Below are 22,725 nucleotides of genomic sequence, written 5' to 3'. Positions count from 1 at the left end.
CCTAAATGAAGACAAACACACATAGGTTTAAATGTAACAAAATGTGAAAAACGTTGATTTTTAGAAATTCAAAGGCCTAAATAAATGCGAGACATACAAGTCTGTGTTCATGGACTAGACAACTTTATTTAGTTAAGATGCTACTGGCTGGCGCCGCGGCTCAGTAGGCTAATCCTCCACCTAGCGGCGCCAGCACACCAGGTTCTAGTCCCTGTTGGGGTGCTGGATTCTGTCCCGGTTGCCCCTCTTCCAGGCCGGCTCTCTGCTGTGGCCAGGGAGTGCAGTGGAGGATGCCCAGGTGCTTGGGCCCTGCACCCCATGGGAGACCAGGATAAGCACCTCCTGGCTCCTGCCTTCGGATCGGCGCGGTGCGCCGGCCGCGGCGGCCATTGGAGGGTGAACCAACGGCAAGGGGGAGGACCTTTCTCTCTGTCTCTCTCTCACTATCCACTCTGCCTGTAAAAAAAAAAAAAAAAAAAAAAAAAAGATCTACACATATAGTCAGTTCTCAACAACCTGATCTAAAGTTTAATACAATTCTATAAAAATGTTAGCAGGGTTTTTTTTTTTTTGTATAGACAAACTGATTCTAACATTTTTATGGAAAATCAAAGGATCTTAAATGCTCAACAAGCATGAAAAAAGTTGGAAATTTTACCACCTGATTTTAACACTTGCTCTAAAGCAACAGAACAAGACAGTGGGGGTTGCTATAAAGCAACAGAGTAAGACAGTGGGGTTTTGGCAAAAGTATGGACAAGTGTATTAACAGAACAAAACAAAAGCCAGAAACAGACCCACACAGATATGATCAATTGATTTTTGACAAAGATACAAAGATAACTTAATGGCAAGGGCATAGTGTTTTCGACAAATGATATCAGAATAGAAGATAGTTATGCTGACCATTTAAACATTTTTCTATATTTTATGATATATTCGTATCTTAGAAAGCAGGCTGGCCAGGGAAAACTGCCCCTCCCAGGGCTAGTCAATCCTTAGAGACAGCCTCAACCTCAGCTGGGATCCCATCTTCACATGCAAACTCTCCCACGTCAAGGTGTGCAACTCCCAACCAGCTCCCACACCAAGCCCGCTATCAGCTCTGCACACAGTCATCCTGGGCCAAGTACCAGTCACCCAGAGACTACATCCACACCCAAAGCCCAGCAGAATGATTCAGATCAGCCAGTCCTAAACTGCTAACTGTGCCTGCGTGGCCTTTCCTGAGGAGACCCCAATAACGGCTCTGGATTCAGCTTTGTTTTCACTCTCACTTCTACCTGCCAAAGTTGGCATTACCTTTGTGGTCTTTACAGTATAATGCTTCCTCTTCTCTGGAGAAATATAAGTAATAAATTCTTCTTTCAATGTCATTGACCTCTTTGTGTAGCTAAAATTCCATGGGTCTAATTTTAAAATTCTATTTATTTATTTATTTATTTACATTTTATCTGAAAGCAGAGAGATAGGTGGGTGGGAGTCTTCTCTCTGCTGGTTCACTTCCCAAATGCCCACAACAGCTAGGGCTGGGCCAGGCTGAAGCCAGGGGCCCAGAACTTAAGCAAGGTCTCCCAACATGGGTGGCAGGGACCCAACTACTTGAGCCATCACCTGCTGCCTCCTAAGATGTGCATCAGCAGGAAGCCAGACCATAAGTGGAGTAGCTAGGATTTGAATATAGCACTCTAATAAGGAATGTGGATGTCTCAAGTAGTGACATAAACGCTGCGCCAAATGCCCATCCACCGTGGGTATAATTTTAACACAACATCCATATGTTAAAAATGAGCCTTGACTTATAGAAAAATTAACTCAAAATGGGTCATATACCTGTATATAAAACTACTGTATATAAAACTACAAAATTACTGTTTGTAAAACTACAAAACTTTTAGTAGAAAACACAGATGTCTTTGTGATCTCAGGTTAGCTGAAGTACTCCTAGATACAGCACCAAGTACATGACTCAGAAAAGAAGCTGATAAGCTGGATTCCATGAACAACTAAGATCTCTCGTTCCTTGAAAGATGTTGATAAAAGAACAAAACCAGAAGCATCAAATGGGAGGAAATATATGGAAGCTCAACAGTAAGAAACGAAACAACTCAAAAAGAAAAAAAAAAAGAAAGAAAGAAAAAGAAAAAGAAAAGAAAGAAAGAAAGCCAGAACAGATCACAAACAAGCTCTTCAGCAGATGCTCAGCATGTTAGTCATTCTGGAAACACAATGAGACATCACTACACATCTTCTAGCATAGATACAATTTAAGAAACAACAACAACTGACACAAAATAAGTAGAATCCTCACACAGTGCTGGTAGGAATGAAAAATACCACAGTCACTCTGGAAAAGTCTGGCAGTTTTTCATAAAATTAAATATACATTTAGCATCCACGACTATGATCCCACTCCTAGGTATTTATTCTAGAATTATGAAAACTTGGGTCTAACAAAAACCTGTCAACAAATGCTCTTGTAGCTCTAATGATAATCAATACAAACTGTATACAACACAAAGGTCCAGCTGTGAACACATAAATACTGTGGTACTGTCACAGAATAGAATGCTACTCAGCAATAAGAAAACCAGCCTGTGATGCATGCATTTGTAACACTGATGAATCTCAAAGGCATCAGGCTGTGTGAAAGAGACTGGTCTCAAAAGGTTACACACAGAGATTCCATTTGTATGACACCCTGGAAAAGACCAAACTAAGAAGATGGAGAAGAGATCAGGACTTGGCAGGGGTGAGGGGTGAGGGGAGGGTCTGACTATGATGGGGCAGCACAAGGAATTCTTCTGCAGTGACAGAATTGTTCTCAGTTCTGATTATGGTGGTGTTCACACAAATTCATGCATATGTTAAAACTCTGAAAATGTACAAAGTTTTTTTTGAATGTAGATTTTGTACAGAAAAAAGAGGTAAAAGAAAAACACTTAAACACAGGCTACTCTGTTGTCAAATAAAGACTTTGGTTCAAATTTAATATTTCATTTATTTGAATTTTGAAGAATAGATCTTAGAGCACTGATAGACGTTTCAGGGATCAAATCACTTTTGCAACCAAGCCAAAAAAGACAGAGGCTTGGAGGCAATTTCAAACTCTCAGACTTCAGTTTTCAACAATCCAGGGGATGCAGGGCTGGGGGGCTGGCGGGGAAGGGGGAGCTGACAGATCAAAAGAAGCTCAAACCAACTCCTTTATTAAAAACTGAAAGTCAACTTTCAAATTCAACATATTCCACCGATCTGAGAATTTAAATCGCATAAGAATCACGATTTATCCGGCAGCCTTCTTCCCTTTGGCAGACACAGACTTTTGTTCTCTATTGCCTTCAAAATGATGAAGACATTACTTACAGCTTTGAGGGTCAGATCACACTGGAAAACAAGGGTCCGAAGTTGTGCTAAAATCTCTCTTTTGGTATTTTCCAGGTCATTTCGTCTTTCTTCAACATTTGTCACACAAACTTTGTAGAGTTCATTTGCTTCTTCTACCTTCAGGGGCATCACAAAAGATAACACCAGTCACTGAATTTATATTTTAAAACAAATAATTACGGAAGTAAAGCTAAATTTAAATAACATTAAAAGCTTTTATTTGTGAAAATTCTCTAATATTCTATCTTTTAGATAAAATATCTGTAGAAAAAGAAACAGTAATCTGTTTCAGTCAGTGATTCAAAGGCACCTGACTTTAACAGACAGCCAAATAACAATTTACAAGCAGCATAGTTTGTCCACTTCTGTTTAAAACAGTGTTTTCTATTTACAGCTATCATTTCCCATACAATCTTACATAATTTGGCTAGTGAATTATTATTCAAACAATGTAAAACTTCAGTCTATCCCACTAGCAGATGCCATAATTAGCATACACAAACACCCATGCTTCCTATAAAGAGAATTTCCTGAACAATCAAGTAAAAATACTAAAGCAATGCCTTCTCTGAGATACTTCTTTCACAGATAAAACCCCCAAATTCAGAAATCCCAGCAGAGCAGCTCTCAAAGCATGGCTGTGGTTCTCCCTGCCAGCAGCATCAACATCACCTGGAACTTTCTGGAAATCCAAGATGTGTGGTTCTGATTCCTATCCTTCTACTGAATCAGACACTCTGGAGGCAAGACCCTGGCAATCTGCTTTAATAAGCCTTCCAAGCACCTTGACACATGTTAAAGTTTGAGAGCCAAACCCTTAGCAGATTAGTGCTAATTCATCTAGCAAACAACAAACAAATGATTACTTTCTGAAGAGCCTCCTCCTCCAATCTTCGCTTCTTTTCCAGTTGTTTGTTGAGGTTTTTTACTAATCCGCCACTTGAACACAGATGCTCCTCTTCTGCACGAAACATGGAAGACTTTGCTTTTTCATACTCATCTTGGCGTTGTATGCATAACAATTTTGCCTTTTTAAGAGCAGTCTCTGTTTCAAACTGCAGAAAAGAATATTAGACAAAATATGAAAGAAACTCTATTGTACAAGTTTCTTTAGCATGCTCAGCAACACAGTGAAGATAGTATTTTAGAAAAACTACAGAGAAGGGTAGATGGTTATATACTACACATGATTTTACACGCTCATAAACAGTTACATCAAAGTCCAGTATAATACTAACCATTTTGTTTTGTTCCTGTTTCCAAAGTTCTTTTATTTCTTTTCTTTGTTTTTCCATTTCATTTTTCCTTCCAAGAAGAGGCTATAAAGCATATTTTTAAAAAAGGAAAGGAGAAAATTATTTTTCAAAGTTATTACTACTGCAAAAAAATGTGATTTTTACATGTATAAACTTTTACCTGCACAAATTTGTTGGCTTGGAGAGCTGCAATTGTTTGTTGTAAAAGGTGACTGCTCTCTATGTCACTAAGAAGAGCATTGGTGAACAGAGACTGCAGGGGCATAAACTCCTAGAATTTAACATTGACAAGTAAATTTTACAACAGAAGCGACACAAGAATTCCAGACCCACCTCTCCTCTTCTTCAAAATGAGAAACTTTAAGTTTAGATCCCCCCCAAAAGTGACTAGTCATATACAAGAAAAATACTAAACGAAGTTAATTGTAATACTGGTTAGTGAATCAGTTTCAAGATAATATTTGTATAAAATTGTGAATTTCCTAGTTTGTGTATTGAACACCCATCTAAATTTTAAAGAACTTTGTCAATAAAAAGATGAGCAATTACATTCTTCCCTATATGAACTGAGATTTTCTGATTCTGCAAGGCACTATTAGGAACCTGTCTGAACAGGATCTTGTAGAACGCTAGAAGTTCACAAAACGCTTACCTGTAGTCCAATGTTAGTTCTGGTTGCCTCTGCCAACTTTACAATATTTCTAGTTGATTCCAATTCTGAAAAGGTTGAAGAAGGTAAAATTAACTTACTTTTCCCACCATGCTCTATAAAATTATCGATAATTTCCCAATTAAAAAATTGATCACGAATACTAGTGCACATTATGATTCTTAATGACAAATGCTCATCAGAATCAACTGGGAAACATTCAAAATACAGTTGCCCAGATGTCAACCAAGGATGGAACCTAGGCTTGTTTACTGCCCCTTTATCACACTATTCAGGTGATTCTGAATACTCCCTATTAAAAACAAGCAATGCAGGAGAAAGCACACAGGCTGTGGGTAGATTATACTTTCTCTCAGCTTCACTATTTGACTTTAGGAAAATCACCTGTCTTGCTTGATGCATGTGTAAAATGGGGACAACAATTCCTGTCCTGCCTGCTTCCCAGGTCTGTGTAAGGATTAAATGACATAATGGATGAGAAAATATTTTGTCAACCGTAAAACACTGAGGAAATATTAGCTGTTAAGATGTTCCTTTCACATTCCCATCCCCTTTTGCTATATTTTTTTGTTCCTTTCATCATGCTTCACATGATTATATTTCTATTTACCCACGAGAGTACACTTCTTTTTTTTGACAGGCAGAGTTAGTGAGAGAGAGAGAGAGAGAGAAAGGTCTTCCTTCCGTTGGTTCATCCCCCAAATGGCTGCTACGGTCAGCACTGCGCCGATCCGAAGCCAGGAGCCAGGTGCTTCCTCCTGGTCTCCCATGTGAGTGCAGGGCCCAAGCACTTGGGCCATCCTCCACTGCCTTCCCGGGCCACAGCAGAAAGCTGGACTGGAAGAGGAGTAACCGGGACAGAATCCGGTTCCCCAACTGGGACTAGAACCTGGGGTGCCGGCGCCGCAGGCAGAGGATTAGCCAAGTGAGCCGTGGCACCGGCCCAGAGTACACTTCTTTCAAGGTAGAGACAGTGCTGTAGCTATTTCTGTGTCCCTATGTCTGGTTTCTGGCCACAGTAAATGTTAGGTAAGCACATCAAGTGAACCGGTCTTTCTTTTACAAGAACAGAAATGGATAATGATTTTATTCATTACAAGGAAACAGCTACCAATTTGGAATATTACCCACAGTCTGTTAAAAAAATGAATCATAATTTAGCTCTTACACTCCAAAGTCATTCAGATGTTCCAAAGGTCAACTCACCCAAGTTAAGCTTTTTTTCAACCCACGAAACTAAGTTCTTGATGTATTTTGACCATGTTTTAGCATACGACAAAGCCAATTCTATAGAGTCAGTGTTCTTTAATAGTATATTGTCTAGTTCTAGAGGAGAAAAACTTCCTGAAAATAAAAATAGCAAGGTAAATATATGTTAAATATGATCACATAATAACTCCAAACAAAGTACTCAGATCTTAAGATGTTCTTCAATAACAATTGGTTTAAAATAAAATACAACTGAAATTTAGAAATAACGGGTCATAGTTTAAACTTAAAATGGTTTCAAACTAGAATGGATTGTATATGTATTCTTAGACCTACAGCTACATGCTTTATGCAATTCTTGCTCAGTCTATACCATCATAGCAGTCCAGATATCATCACATTATCTGTCCTGGCAGATTTTTCTCCTTAATTTTATAGGTAAAACCTTGCAGATCATGTTGTATTAAACATGAACACATTAGGTTACTACGAGCGAGAAGAGGTCAAGTAATCCACAACACTTAACAAAAGTAACTGCGACAAGTTTAACAGAAGGCGTGAGTGAGTGCCTCGAGCATTAGTACCTTTTTCACTGGGTGAGTCCACCGATTCCACAGAGACGTTTTCAAAGGACTTACAGCATGGAAGAAAACAAATCTAAAGTTAGAGAAGAAGACAAGAATCTCTGCCTCAGAAATTTATACCAATTTATTATTCTGAAATAATTCTTGCTAAAGCATTTCAAGTATTTAAAACTCAAAGGGCCTGGGCAGCCTGTTTAAATTCCGGAACACTTTATAAGAATTACATAGTTTGTTCAAGAGCCAAGAATGAAAAACCTCATTGTTTACTAACAGCACCAGTTACCATTAATAAATTCATTGAAAACTTTGAAATTCTGCAGATCTCAAGAGTATTAGTCAGGAATTTAGAGAAACAACCCAAACAGATTTCTATCTAAATAGTAAAATATATTGTCTCTTCCATCCATCTTTTCCCATTTATCATATGGTAAGTTTTATCTGAAAGTCTCCTGGACAACTCAGCACAGAGCTTTCTGTGGTAATGGAAATATATTGTATCTGTACTCTCCAACAGCTATTAGCTACAGGTAGCTACTTGAACACTTAAAAGTGGCTAGTATGGCTATGAAGTGAACATTAATTTTACTTAATTATTAATTTATTTTCATGTAAAAAACTGCATATGGGTAGTGGCTACATTATTAGATAGTGCTGGAAAACACCATCTCTCTAAAACCGTAAGATCAAATGAAACAAATCTCATCTGCTTAGCTGGGTAATACAGGACATGTAGGAACTCAATACAAAGGGACTAAGAGACCTGTGTTCCAAGCGCAGCTCTGTTATGCACTGTATGGCGTTGGGTTACATATTTAAGCTCACCTAACTTTAGTTTGCCCTGCTGCAAGAAGGCGATAAGAACACAATTTTCATAAAGCTGTTGTAAGGATGTGGATGATATAGGCTTAGCACAGCACACAGTACCCAGTAAGCACCATTAAATGCAGCTGTTATTTTAAAGGTAATTGTTCAATACGCTTCATCAAATAACTTAAATTAATAGTATTATGTCACCATGAGATTTTTTAAAAAATTCTAATCTCTAGGGCAAATTAAAAACTTCAAAAAAGGAAAACAAGGTATAAAAGAAAAAAATATTTTCCTGTTAAGAATTAGTACAATATATGTGCACAACAGAGGCACAGGAACAGAGCCTTGCCATATGACGAAATGTCTTATTATCTTCTGGAGCAGTTGAAATAGGTAAATAGGCTAAAACTAAGGAAGAATCATAAACAATAGCAAAACAACGATCTTAAAGCTCATCATTTTCTGAATCTTGATGTGAATGGAAGGGGAGAGGGAGTGGGAAAGGGGAGGGTTGTTGGTGGGAGGGACGGTATGGGGGGGGAAGCCATTGTAACCCATGAGTCGTACTTTGGAAATTTATATTCATTAAATAAAAGATAAAAAAAAAAAAAAAAAAAAAAAACTCATCATTTTCCTTCATTTATCAATGAATGACTTTAGAAATAGTCACAGATTTTTGTAATATTACAGTACCTGCAAAAAATAACTTACTTATTCATATTTTATATGGTTTAAGAAAGACCTTTAGTTTTTATACTACTTTAATATAATACAAGTAACTTGGTAATTTCCAAATATTTGTTGAAATTCTTTCTGGATTTGGTCATTTTTAACAGCAAATGACAACATTCATTCTTGATGAAGCTTGTTGAAATAGCTTGTGTTCAGTAAGAAAAAAAATCAGTCGACTGAAAGTATTACTACTACTATAAATTTTTGCCACAATATTCTTGATGCATGCCTCATGTTCTATTGTTACATAACAATTTTTCTTCCAACTGGAAATCAGAACCCCAATATTTTGACATCCTTATGTGGACACTCTTGGGGAGAACTGGGACCTACAGAGCCATTAGCAAAATGTTTCATGGTAACAGATATTAACTGGGATGTGTGAGAAGATTCATACATTCTTTACTTCTTGCAGTATTTCCTAAGATCTTTGGCAATGTCAGAAAAGAAAAATGATTAAGAGTTACTAAAATTTTGGGCCATATGATATAGATCCATTACATAAGCTGCTATAAAATTATCAGATATTTTCTCTTCATATGATAGTCCTATGGGAAAGTGTAACAAAATTATTGCTCCACAAATTAGACATACATCAGCATATTTAAAATGAACTGGTCTGTTTTTCTTGCTATGATATGATCACTTTTAATTTGAAAGCTATCAAAGGGAAACGATGAATTTGAGATTAGGAAATAGTTGAAAAAGTAAGTTTAGAATACTGAAGACTTTGTTTTCTCACCGCCTTAGCCTACCTTGCTTTCTCGAGATACAGGCAGTCTCAAGAATGAACTGTTGCTTACATCTCCCATAAGGAAGTTTGTAAAGCTATGCAGGGAGGTTAAGAAAAGAAATAGAAAATTTAAAAAGCCAAGTCATTACATTTCTTTGGCACAGGCTTTATATTCAACATATCATCCAAAATAAATTTTTAAGAGTCTTAGAAATAAACAAACTCCTAAGAATCTATGCACGTAAAACCACATAGCTGCTTGAAAACGGTGCTTCTCCAGAGCCCCAGGCACCTCCAAGGACAGTACTAACACAACCTGGAATGTGGTCAAGACAATGTCTTACACCGATTAACACATTACTTCCCATGGCCCTTACTGGATTACGTGACTCTACCCAGGACACCTAGACCTCACTACTTTAAATGACAGTCTTCTACTTACATATTCCCAAAGGTAAACGCCAAAGTTTCAATGGAGGAAAACACTTCTCGAAAGAGATCATTTTTGTTTTCTTCATTAACTTCTGTGAAATTCACAGCTATAAGGAAATATAGTGACAACCAAATAAGAGGGAGAAAATATTTTACACTAGATTTACATAAGAAAATTCAATCCTTTAAATGTTCACCACTACTTCAAGTAGTATTAGAAGACTGAGAAACTGAAAAGCCTGATACACAAAACGGATATGATGTTTAAGTTCTTCATTAAGGAAATCATACAACACAATCAGCTTGCATAAAAGTAGCTGGCATTCCAAACTGCTTACTCCATGCAGAACAGGATTTGACACATTTACAAAGTGACTCCAGGTGAAAACAATTGGTCTTGAAGTCACGGAGGCTGTATTACACCAGACCTCTCTTATGAAGTGTTCTCTGCTATTTTCTCTTGCTTATTGCTTCCTCACATTTTTAAAAGCAGCCCAACGCGCTGTGGCTAACTGAAGTCAATGTCAAGTGCATTTTTTACTATGAATTACCAATGACTAAAGTCATACAAGAGTACTTCAGAAAGTCTGAGGAAAAATAAAAATAAAAGCATGAGTTTATTTTGGTGCAACATTTCTGAAATGCATGAATGGTTTTTTCATAAAACATATTTACTACATATTATGAAAAAAGTTTTTGCCACAAAATGAACTTTAACTTCCAATTTCCACAAATTTTCTGAAGTATATATATTTGACATATGCTAAAACCTACATTAAAGCCTATCATATAAAACACCTGCTGCTTTAGGAATTTCAAATTCCTATTTACAGTGTTAATTCCTTGGCCTCTGGAGTCCATGGCAAAAGACAACTTACAGCAACTTATAGTTTACAATAGGAACATTCTAACAGGAAATATAACTAAAAAAGTGTTCCTAACTTCTGTGTGCACTATTGTTAAAGTCCAAACACAATCTGCCAGGCCAAAGTCTGAAGGTAGAATTGGCTTTTTTTTTTTTTTTTTTTTTTTTTTTAAGGTCATCCATGCTACTCAGGCTGAGTTCAGGGAGTAACTGGTGCCCTGAATCCTTGCCAATAAAGGGAAGGTACAGAAACCACAAGGAGAGGAAGCACTCTTTGCTTTAAAACAGGGCTGTTTTTAGTCTTGGCTGCATGTTATAATTGCCCAGGGAGTCTTACAAAGTCTAGGCTCTACCACCAAAGATTCAAATTTCACAGGTCTTTAGAGAAGTGCAGACATTTTTTTCAAAAGTTCTCCCAGATGATGCTAATTAAAGAGGACTGGAGAGCAAAATTTCATAGGTAGAGATATATTCAACTTCAAGTCCATAAACCCCATGAAATCCCAACCAAAAGTTTACATGTGTAAGCCTTTGTAGATCTGGGGCAAGGGTAGCATCAAGGTCCATCCACCCCTCTCATTTATTTGAAAGGCAGAGCTACAGACAGGGATCATGTCTAGTTCACATGCCAAATGGTTGCAAGAGTCAGGGCTGGGTCAGGCTGAAGCCAGGAAACAAGAACTCCATCTGGATCTCCCACATTGCTGGCAGAGACCCTAGTCTCTAGGCCATCTTTCACTGCCTTCTCAAACGCATCAGCAGGGAGCTGGATGGGAAGCAGAGCAGCTGGAACTTGAACAGGCATTCGGATATGGGATGCCAGTGCTGCACGTGGCAGCTTAATGGCGGGGTCACAACGCGGGCCCCTAGTCCATACCTTCTATCAGATTCTTTTAAATTTCCCTGACACCAACAAGAAGCAAAACTTAAGCACCACTGCAAAGAATTTTTAAAATATTTTTGGAGTCTACTCTCGCCAAGATGTATAAACAGGTTTCATTTATGCCTTAACAACAAAAAGAAATCCACACAAAATGTAAGAAGTACCAGTTTTCAAGACATGGACTATCATGCAACAAGAGTTATCCCTGACAGACAGGAAACAAATTAAGACACACTCTGTAACTGCCCAGTATCACACCAAATAGATTTCTAAGCAACAGATATTACAAAGGATAAAGAAGGTCATTTTGTAGTTATGAAGGAGCCAGTTCATCAAGAGGACGTGACAATTCCATACACTTACACTTGGCCAATAGAGCTCAAAATGCACGAAGTAAAAAGCAACAGAACTGCAACATTCACAGTTACAGCCAGAGGTTTCAATAACTCTCCCTCAGTTACTGACAGAACACATGGAAGGAAAATAAGGACTGGTATAACTGAACATTATTAATCACCTTGACATGGCAGACATTTATGGAACATTCCACCCAGTAACAGCAGAACACCTGTTCTTTTCAAATGCATACTGCATATTTACCAAGATGGGTCACATAATGGGCCCTAAGAAAAGTCCCAAGAGTTTCACAGAATTCAAATTAAGCAAAGTTGACTACATGGAATTAAATCAGAAATACGTAATAGAAAGATTTATGGGAAAACCCCTAAATATTTGGAAACTAAGTAACATACTTAACAAATAACCCACATTCGAAGAAGAAAAAGGGAAACAAATTATTTCAAACAGAATGAAAATGAAAACATAACACCCTAGAATGTGGTGAAGGGGGAAGAAGAGCGCAGGCAGAGGGAAGAATTACTGGTGACAGCATTATCTTGACTGTGAAGATGGTGTCACAGGAGTAGACATAGGTAAGGATTTATCAAATTGTACTTAAATAAAAACAGTTTATTGTATAGGTTCTAATGCAATAAAGCTGTTTTGAAAATTCATTAAAATATTCAATAGTAATTTGACATCGCACCATCAAAATACAAAATCTGCTCATATTTCCTAACTTAACCTGTTAAGACTTTAAAGAAAAAATACTTTGCAGCACTACCCAAAATTCCAAAATTACTTTCTTTCTTTAAATGTACTTTTTTTCATGGCACTGAACAGGACTTGGAGATTAAAACATAATAACTATGAAAACTGTGAGTAGTGACAATTCAATTATCTGAACCATCTCCTTTCCGTCTTCATCCCTCCTTGAATGAGGCTGCAGTCTAATGAAAATTCTTACTACTGCTTTTGCATCCCCTTAAAAACAGTCTCATATTTATATTCTCTCTCCCTCTGTTGCTACTACTGAGAGTTTAAAAGAAGTTTCTGGCTCCTTTCCAATATTAAATCTCCCCACTCTCTCCGACATTCTCTTTACTCCTATGCCACCATTACTCCTCCCTCGCAGCTTCATTACCTCCCACATGACGTTTTTTTCTTATGCTACTCCAATCTTTCCCTGTGAAAAAAATATTCAGTCTACCACATTTCTTTTTAAAGCTACCATCTAATCTTTCTTACCATTTCTTCAGTGTCAAACCTCTATAAATAGGTCATGCCAGGACTGGAGCTATGGCGTAGATTAAGCCTCCTCCTATGGCACTGGCATCTGATATAGGTGCCAGTTCAAATTTCCACTGCTCCTCTTCCATTCCAGCTCTCTACTATGGCCTGGGAAAGCAGTGGAAGATGGCCCAAGCGGTTGGGGCCCTGCACCCTCGTAGGAGACCCAGAAGAAGCTCCTGGCTCCTGGCTTCAGATTGGCCTAACTCTGGCCATTGTGGCCATTTGGGGAACAAACCAGAGGTTGGAAAACCTCTTTCTCTGTCTCTCCCTCTCACCCCTCCTCCTCCCTCCCTCTCTGTGTCTGTAACTCTGCCTCTCAAATAAATAAATAAATCTTAAAACAAACAAAAAACGGGTCATGCCATGGCCTGTATTTACGTCTCTCCCAAGTTAACACTGAATTCACCAAGATTGGGCTTTTCACCCAGTTCCATGGTTATGAGGGACTGGAAAACTTTGTAAAAGGCCAGGTAGTAAATATTAAGGCTTTTCAAGAAGGTGGTCCGCTGCAACCACTCAGCTCTGAAGGACTAGTAGATAATACACAAATAAGAGTGGCTCTGCTCCAATAAAATCTTATTTATAAAAACAGGCACAAGCCAGATTTGGCCCTAATATTTGCCACCCCTGGTTTAGAGGATAGGTTCTGAAACCAGTCTGCCTAGATTTAATTAAAGCTCTGTCTCTTACTACCTTATGTAACCGAAGCCCTCTGTGCCTGGGTTTTCATTATAATTACGTACTTTGAGAGTTGTTGTGAAGATTAAATGAACTTAGAACATGGACTATTTAATAGAAAATGTTCAATAAATATTAACTGTTACTTTCATACAATACCACTGAACAACACTGTCAGCAATCACCTTCTCCCTTTCAAAACTGGAGGCCAAGGACAGCCATTTGCCCTGGTGACTAAGACGCTGGTGACTAAGACACACCTGGAGTGCTCGGGTCCTCACTCCAGCTTCCCGCTGATGCAGACCCCAGGAGGCAACAGTGATGGCACAAGCAATTGGGCTCCTGTCACCCATGTGGGAGACCTGGATTGAGTTCCCAGTTCTGCTCCCCATTCCCAGCCACTGGGGGCATTTGAGGAGTAAACCGCCAGCCAACGGGAGTGATTTCTCTCTCTGCCTCTCAAGTAGATGGAGTAAATAGAACAACTGAAGACCTTTTTTCTTCTAAGTCTTCATCCTATTTGACCTTATTCCAACTTTCAACAACTCTACCACATCATATGTCTGAAACTTGCACAGCCTTTTCTCCAAATCCCTGGTTCCTTCTCTGCAGCTGACAGAACAGCACTGACCTCAAACAGCTGCTCTGAAGGTTACACATGATACTACTTGTAGGCAGTTTAACAGGGTCTGGCATACAAGCAAGTACATCCTCAACAACGTCAGCTGCAATTAATTACTGCAAATATTAACTATTACCTTCAACTTCAAGGTACTTGGTTCTCTTAGAAGCAAGTTATAGTAACTGGAAGAAGTAATGCTCCTGAGGTTCAGGCCCCAGTTCAAATCTGACCTTTGGCTATTTCCTGTGGTCCTCTGGCTACATCTCAAATGTAAAATGGCATATTATTCAGAGGAACAAGTGAGCAAACAACCGTAAAGCACAAAGCCTCTGTCAGTCCTGTCTATCCGTGGACAGTCCCTACTTTCAGTCTTGCCTGCTCACCTGGGCTCTCCTCTCTGCACATTGCTGCCACAGGACTCTATCCATTTCCAGTCCTTTAAGAGAGCAAATCCCGAACTACCTGTCTAGTTTTAACCTCTGAGCTCCTGACTTGCACTTCCAATTGTATGTTTGACAGGTTTCTTCCTCTACTCTTTCACCATCTACTCTTTTCCATGCACTCCTGAATTCATTAGCTTTGTTTTCAAAGTACCTCCAAATTATTTTTTCATGTCTTCCCTGTAGTTTGCATTATTTAAGAACCTGTTCAGGGGCTGGCGCCGTGGCTCACTTGGTTAATCCTCCGCCTGCAGCACTGGCATCCCATATGGGCACTGGGTTCTAGTCCTAGTTGCTCCTCTTCCAGTCCAGCTCTCTGCTGTGGCCGGGGAAGGCAGTAGAGGATGGCCCAAGTGCTTGGGCCCCTGCACCCCATGGGAGACCGGGAGGAAGCACCCAGCTCCTGGCTTTGGACTGGTGCAGCGCCAGCCGTAGTGGCCATTTGGGGGGGGTGAACCAACAGAAGGCAGACCTATCTCTCTGTCTTTCTCTCTCACATTCTAACCCTACCTATCAAATACAAAAAAAAAAAAAAAAAAAAAAGAACCTGTTCATTGGTATCTTTGTCTCTATTTTCTCCCCTTTATTAACAATTCTTCAAAAATCTCATCAAAATGTTACCTAAGGTTTAAATAATTGCCTCCCTTGGGTCCCATAGTAAAGCCACCACACTAAGCATGAGGACACATTTACTCGCTCCTTAAGACATCACATGAAGGCCAGCCATTCGGCTTGGTGGTTACAACATTGGTTATGACACACGTGTGCCACATCAGTGTATCTGGATTTGATTCCTGGCTCCTGACTTCAGATTCCTGCTCATGCCAATCTTGGAAGGCAACAGGTGGTGACTCAGGTAACTGAGTTCCTACCATCTAGGCAGGAGATGTGGACTGAGTTGCTAGCTCCCGGTGTCAGATGAGAGCTCTTTCTCTGTGTCTCTTTCTCTCTTTGCCTCTCCAATAAATAAATGAAAACTGAAACAAAGAAAGCATGTGAATAGCCTTCATCCAACCTATTAGAGCAGCAATGTTCAAACATTTCTGACCATGACCTTCAGAAAAAAAAACATACTGTATTATGACTAATTATACCAAATATGGTACAGTATATCATACTTGACTATAGTTAAATATGTAATGCCTATAAAGCTTCTGAAAACAAACTGAAATCTTTTACAGTGAGTGCTACACTCTGATTTTTCTTCTCTTTTTCATATTTTAAAAATACTGGGTCATATTCTTCTAACTTAATGTTACATAGTTTGAAACTACTGAATTAAAATTACTAATAGAAGATAAACCACTATTTAAATGAAAAGGAAAACACACTGGGGGAAAAGTTTTAAGATTTACATAATAGGGAGCTGGCACTGTGGCTCACTTGGTTAATCCTCCGCTTTGTGGTGCCAGCATCCCATATGGGCGCTGGGTTCTAGTCCCGATTGCTCCTCTTCCATTCCAGTTCTCTGCTGTGGCCCGGGGAAGGCAGTGGAGGATGGCCCAAGTGCCTGGGCACCTGCACCCGCATGGGAGACCAGGAAGAAGCACCTGGCTCCTGACTTCAGGTTGGTGCAGCGGCGGCCATAGCGGCCATTTGGGGGTGAACCAACGGAAGGAAGACCTTTCTCTCTGTCTCTCTCACATTCTAACTCTGTCAAAAAAAAAATGTTAATGGGGGCAGGTACTTGGCATAGCAATTAGGACACTACTTGGGATGCCTGCATCTCCTATTAGTGTCTGGTTTGAGTCCCGGCTCTGCTTCTGGACAATTCCAGCTTGCTAATGTGTACTCTAGAAGGCAGCTGGTAATGGCTCAAGTTTTATTCACATAAAAGGATGCACAAATGACTCTGAGTAAATGAAAAGATGGCAGACTACACTCAAAATGAGGAAAATGCTTATCAAATTCACAGAGAGCTGCCAGTTTTCACTCACAGACTGGATAACAAAAGCTTGGTAACCAGCTGTTGGCAAAGGTGCAGGCACTCAGCGGCTTCAGCTTTGCTTTCAAAGGGCGGAACCTCCAGGGAGGGCTGTTGGTACTATCAAAAGTTATAAATGCGCATTCACTGAGCCAGCGATTGTCCATCTATGAACCTACATGGCTATTTAATGACACGTGTTACAGCAAAAAAAAAAAAAAAAAAAAAAAAAAAAGGAAACAGGCTAAACATCTATTAGTATCGAATTGGTTAAATAGAGTACATCAATATAAGAAATTACAGTTTGAAAACAAAGAATAAGGAAACCCTTTTTGTGCACAGAAATGAGCAAGGAGCAGAATGCTACCACCTGTGTAACAAGACAGTTGAAAAAGAAAACATGGAGCCAGCGCTGTGGCACAGTGGGTTAATCCTCCACCTGGGGCGCCCACATCCCATATGGGTGCCAGTTCTAGGCTGCTCCTTTTCCGATCCAGCTCTCTGCTTTGGCCTGAGAAAGCAGTACAAGATAGCTCAAGTCATTAGGCCCCTGCACCCGCATGGGAGACCTGGAAGAAGCTCCTGGCTCCTGGCTTCAGATCGGTGCAGCTCTGGCCATTGTGGCCATTTGGGGAATGAACCAGCAGATGGAAGACCTTTCTCTCTGTCTCTCTCTCTCTCATTGTCTGTAATTCTACCTCTCAAAATAAATTAAAAAAATTAAAAAAAAAAAAAGAAAAAGAAAACATATATAGGGGAGCTTCAAAAAGTATGGAAAAATGGAACTAAAAGATACCCTGTACATGTACTTCAGAAGTTCATGGAAAAAGGTAAGTTCAATTTGGTGCAAAAAAATTTTGAAATCCTTGCATACTTTTTTGCTTGTATATGTGTAATATATCTTTGGAATGACACATGAGGAAGCAGGAATAGTTGCTGCTTATCCAGGGGAAATAATGGATGGCTACAGGTCTGGAGTAGGAAAGAAACTTCCTTGTGGAATAGCCTCCTATATCATTTACAATTTGAACTGTGTGAATGAAATGCAGATTGAAAAAAATAAGTTTGCAAAACAGAAATAAAACATGCAGCTTCTACAATCCTGAAAGTGCAGTTAGGTTTGTTTTTCCTTCTTACTACAAATTTTTACATATAAGGTAAAATACAGACCTGGAAAAACCTAAATAAAATAATTTTCATTCATATTACAAATAAGACTGATTGAAATAATTTAAAATAGTGACAACACAAATATTAGGTAGATAATAAATGACTGAGTTCTGAAGATGTCTTTATCTGCTTCAAAAATAGGCTGTATCTCTCTTACCATATTGCAAATATTTTGTCGGACTGAACTTCCTGCTTGGAAACAGGAGGAGACACAGGAAATACAAATCACCACTAGAATGAATGGAGGAAAGCTAAGAATTTTTCCTTTAAAGTTATTAAAGGGTAAATGCCACTTTTAAAATAAAAAGAATTAAAACAATGAAAGATTCCAATTTCTCACTTCTTCTGAATAGGAAGTAGAGACTCCATGCATTCAAACCTGTGGTAGCACACACAACATTATATATCTCTGATTCTGAAGGTATTCTGTGTGTGTGTGTGCGCGCACATATATTTTTAATAGTTTGATGAATCTGAAAAATAGATTTTACAGATAAGACCCCCCATACAAGTCAACTGTTCAGGTCACTGCTGGTTTTTAAGTGCAATAAGGGGGTTAAGATGAAATGATCTTTGTCTTCCTGTCATATTTCTGATCCAGCCATACAAAAGTTTTTCTTTAACCTTTCCTCCATAAAATAAAGATAACAAAAATGGACATAGTGGTTTTTTTTTTTTTTTTTGGCAAAGACTAAAATATGCAGAGCACTTACTGTTTAGTACAGATATTTAAAATTAATACCTTTCCCTTCCTTTTCCAGGTTTTGAAAATCAAATTATCATTGAATGAAAGAAGTAAGCTTGGATTTGAGTTCCATTTTTCAGTTTACTGGGTATTTTTAATTTGGGATATCAGTGGTAGTTTTAGAGAGCCTCAAAATTAACAGCAGTGGGTAAAGAGAAGTTTTATTTAAAAATATAAACACTTACCCCAAAGAAACTCCATTTTTAAAGTTTTCTAATCTACAGAATCCCACTGAAATAGAGTGTGTTTCCCAACAACGAAGTACTCTGTCATATTTCACCAATACAAAGTAAAACAGCACCAATAAAGTCAAGTGCAGAGACAGCCTGGGAGGTGACATCCTAAAGACTGCTTGACCTCAAAGACTAAAGATCTTCAAGGCGGCTAAGAGACCACTCTCTTCAGGACTGAGTCTGGAATGTGGACACCAACTACACAGTCACACTCCTTCCCCAGGACATCCTGCCTGCACACAATAGCTACTGACAACAATTGAACCAGGTCGCTATTTCCAAGCATGGAAATTTTACTATCTATAGACACAAGTTTCCCTATCTAAGTCAAGTTAAGTGGCACTTGTAAACAATCTATTTAAAAACAAATTTGGTTACTAAGCACATTTTTAAAAGTCTTAATAGAAACTATCCCATTTAAAATCAGTTACTATTTTTTCAGCTTAAAAATACAGAAAAAAGAAAACACAACCATGATGAATCTGTGTCAAAGAGAAATTTGGAGAGGGGTTTATTTTATTAGCAAGGTTTCTATTTTCTCTTCCTGCCTCATGCCTTAAAACTTGCCCTTTGCCCTTTCCAAATATGAGTATGTTCACCATTATCATTATCATTATCTCTTCATATCCAAAGCCCTTGTACCCCAGGCTCACATCACGGCTCCACCCCCATCTCCAACCCAGGCAATCCCTACTTAGTCTGAGACTCAAGAATAGTAGTCCCTCTCCCAAAAGCAGCTTTCTTTTCCTCATTCACAGAATGGACTATGGGACTGCTGCCACCTCTTCCGTCTTTGTCTCCACTACACCACAAAGGTAGCTTTTTATAGTTACACTACTTCAAAATCTGTATCACTTATCAATGGCATTGAACAGTGAAGGGCACTTCTTAAAATATCACCTTTCCCCAAATCACCTGCCTGCAAGCTGGACACTTCTCTGCCTCTCTTTGTGGGATCTACAGGCACCCATTTATTCAGCAGAACCTTGAGTCAGGTCACTCTCCTCCATCACCGCCTGTACATGAACAAGCCCCAGTTTCACAGCTTCAATGCCACACGTGTCCATGACCTCTCACATTCTGCCTATCTTATGCTTTGTTAAGATGACATCCATCCACTCTTATATAACAGCCATCCTCTACCACTGCCAGATCCCAGCTTAGACCCTCAACCTTCACCTCCAACTGGTCTCCCTTGCCTCTTCTCTTCTCAAATACTCCCTCTACTCTCAATCCGTCTTATATATTGCAGCCCAAGGTAATTTCAACCATTTTCAGTGGCAAGTCATTTCATCAGAGGATAATATCTCAATTCTCAAGTTTCATCTCATATATGCCACACACAATTTTAATTTAATTTTCATACTTTTAAAATAAGATCCCAATTAAGTCTTCTTGCTGTCCATCTTGTTCCCTCTTTTAAATAGATTTGCTACAAATGACCACGTTCCAACACCAAATGTCCTCACATAACCAAGAAAGACCTTTTGTACATTCAGAAAAAGAGCATCCTCTCGTTCATAAAATTCAAAGTTTCAGCTTCAGTTGTTTTAGTATTTTTAAGTGTCTACTGCAAATAAAGTTTTAGCTTTTACAAGGTGTGATTTAATGGAAACATTTAATAGCAAAGCATACGTAACTCCTTACTGATATACAACCTACAAATGCCACAGCTGAGTGGCTATACGGTCATCATGGACCAGAATGCAGTGCTTGGACCCTTTCCGCCCACGGCAATCCCGTTGTAATATATCTTCCTTACCTTTCACTTTCGCAGTAAGCATCTCTGCAGCATTTTGAAGATCAACTGAATTGAGGTTCTGATGTTTATTCATTATAGACTTTAAAACACGGAGAAGCTCATCCAGACGTATATGAATGACTTCTTTGAAACAGTCTTGAAAAGGAAAAAGAAAAAATTTAAGGATTTGTTTCCAAAGCAAAGTTCTGGGAACTTAAACTAAAAAGATCACAAATTGAAGCACATGTCAGATGGAAGCCCTGGCTACACCTTTTGCCTTTCTATTTTCATTATGTAATTACATACGATTTACATAGCCTTAGAAACATTGTCATTCTAATTCAGTAAGGGTTTCAAAGGCTCTCTCAGTTATGGCCAATTTAGTATTTCACCTTTCACCGTTTTCTCGGTCTAAATATGCTCTCCAGATTTCCCTTGAGGCAGCTTCACAAGGTTAAGTTTTTCTTGCCTTATGTTTTGATCACCATACACTTTGTATGTTAACTTTTTTTTTTTTTTTTAGATTTATTTATTTATTTATTTGAAAGCCAGTTACTGAGACAGAGGGAGAAACAAGGAGGGATCTTCCACCCTCTAGTTCACTCTGTAGATGGCCATAATGGCCAGGACTGGGCCAGGCCAAAGCCAGGAGCCAGGAGCTTCTTCCAGGTCTCCCCCATGAGTGCAGGGGCCCAATCACTTGGGCCATCTTCCACTGCTTTTCCCGGGCCATCAGCTGGGAGCTGGACAGGAAGTAGAGCAGTTGGGAACAGTATGGAAATGCTGGCGCTGCAGGTGGCGGCTTTATCCACTATGCCACAACAACATTGGTTCTTGTATGTTAACTTTCCACATTGGAATTGATTTTTTTAAAGATTTTATTTATTTATTTGAAAGGTAGAGTTACAGGCAGAGAGAGGGAGAGACAGAATGAAAGGTCTTTCATCTACTGGTTCATTCCCCAAATGGCAGCAAGGGCTGGAGCTGGGCTGATTCAAAGACAGGAGCGAGCCGGGAGTTTCTCCCAGGTCTCCCACGTAGTTGCAAGGACCCAAGCACTTGGGCCATCTTCCACTGCTTTCCCAGGCCATAACCAAAGAGCTGGATTGTAAGAGGAACAGCCAGGATACAAACAGGTACCCATATGTGATGCAAGCACCACAGGCAGAGACTTAGCCTACTATGCCACTGTGCTGAGCCCTGGAATTAATTCTTAATAATCATCAGTTACTGGAAATCAATAATTCATGGACATAAAAGAGCCATCATTTTATCTGCACATTTTACAAGCTGATATAATATGTATGATAAAATGCCCAGATCTTTAATAAAAAGTTGTGCATTTTTTAAAAAACTGAATTACCTGCCAATGATGAAAACCTGAGGAATCATGATATAAACTGAAGATTTCTGCCCCTGCCAGGCCCACTTTCCTCCTTGGCCACAGCAGCTGGAACAGAATGGTGCTGCCCCGATGGTTCTTCTTTCTTTCTTAGTACCCAGCTGTCTAACCCTATTCTATAACCCATTCATTGGCACCATCCCTGTGATTACAGGGATAGACAGAGTTTTACTGTCCCTGTAAATAAGACAACCTCATAATTTATTAGCCAAATCAAAATACCTTTGCGAATCAAAAGGGGGGTGCTACTTTTAATCATGTTAGCACAATAAGCTTATTCCTGGATCATTATCCTAAGCGAATGTACAGGAAATATACAAGCTGAGTCAGGAGCACCTTGTTGTGCCAGGAAATAAGGAAGAGCTTAAAAAAAAACTAAAAAGAAAAACAACAGTGAGGAGGGTACGTCAAAGGTGCACAGGAGGGCCAGCCCTGTGGCGCAGTAGACTAAGCCTCCGCCTAAGGCACCAGCATCCCATATGGGTGCCTGTTTGTGTGCCAGCTGCTCCTCTTGCAATCCATCTCTCTGCCTATGGCCTGGGAAAGCCCAGGCCCCTGCACCTGCATGGGAGACTTG

The 22,725-nt window shown here is 39.2% G+C and overlaps 1 protein-coding gene across 8 annotated transcripts in view; it reads right to left on the bottom strand.

The window, feature by feature from the left end:
* Positions 1-22,725, bottom strand: part of ARHGAP29 (Rho GTPase activating protein 29) — an 82,273-nt gene that overhangs the window by 24,026 nt on the left and 35,522 nt on the right. For 4 of the 8 annotated variants that reach the window (XM_051857470.2, XM_070078012.1, XM_070078011.1 and 1 more), the window contains exons 3-12: positions 20,768-20,902; positions 9,824-9,920; positions 9,404-9,476; positions 7,107-7,179; positions 6,520-6,657; positions 5,296-5,360; positions 4,804-4,914; positions 4,626-4,706; positions 4,254-4,442; positions 3,367-3,504 (exon numbers count right to left, since the gene is read on the bottom strand). In XM_051857470.2, coding sequence (XP_051713430.1) covers positions 3,367-3,504; positions 4,254-4,442; positions 4,626-4,706; positions 4,804-4,914; positions 5,296-5,360; positions 6,520-6,657; positions 7,107-7,179; positions 9,404-9,476; positions 9,824-9,920; positions 20,768-20,902 — 1,100 coding nt within the window. The remainder of the gene's footprint in view (positions 1-3,366; positions 3,505-4,253; positions 4,443-4,625; positions 4,707-4,803; positions 4,915-5,295; positions 5,361-6,519; positions 6,658-7,106; positions 7,180-9,403; positions 9,477-9,823; positions 9,921-20,767; positions 20,903-22,725) is intronic. The other 4 variants (XM_008264860.4, XM_070078014.1, XM_070078013.1 and 1 more) reach the window with 1 other exon arrangement.

Source organism: Oryctolagus cuniculus, chromosome 7 (assembly GCF_964237555.1).
Source record: "Oryctolagus cuniculus chromosome 7, mOryCun1.1, whole genome shotgun sequence".
Taxonomy (NCBI): Eukaryota; Metazoa; Chordata; class Mammalia; order Lagomorpha; family Leporidae; genus Oryctolagus; species Oryctolagus cuniculus.
Note: the sequence above shows the minus strand (reverse complement) of the source record. Positions and strands in the feature narration are given on the sequence as shown.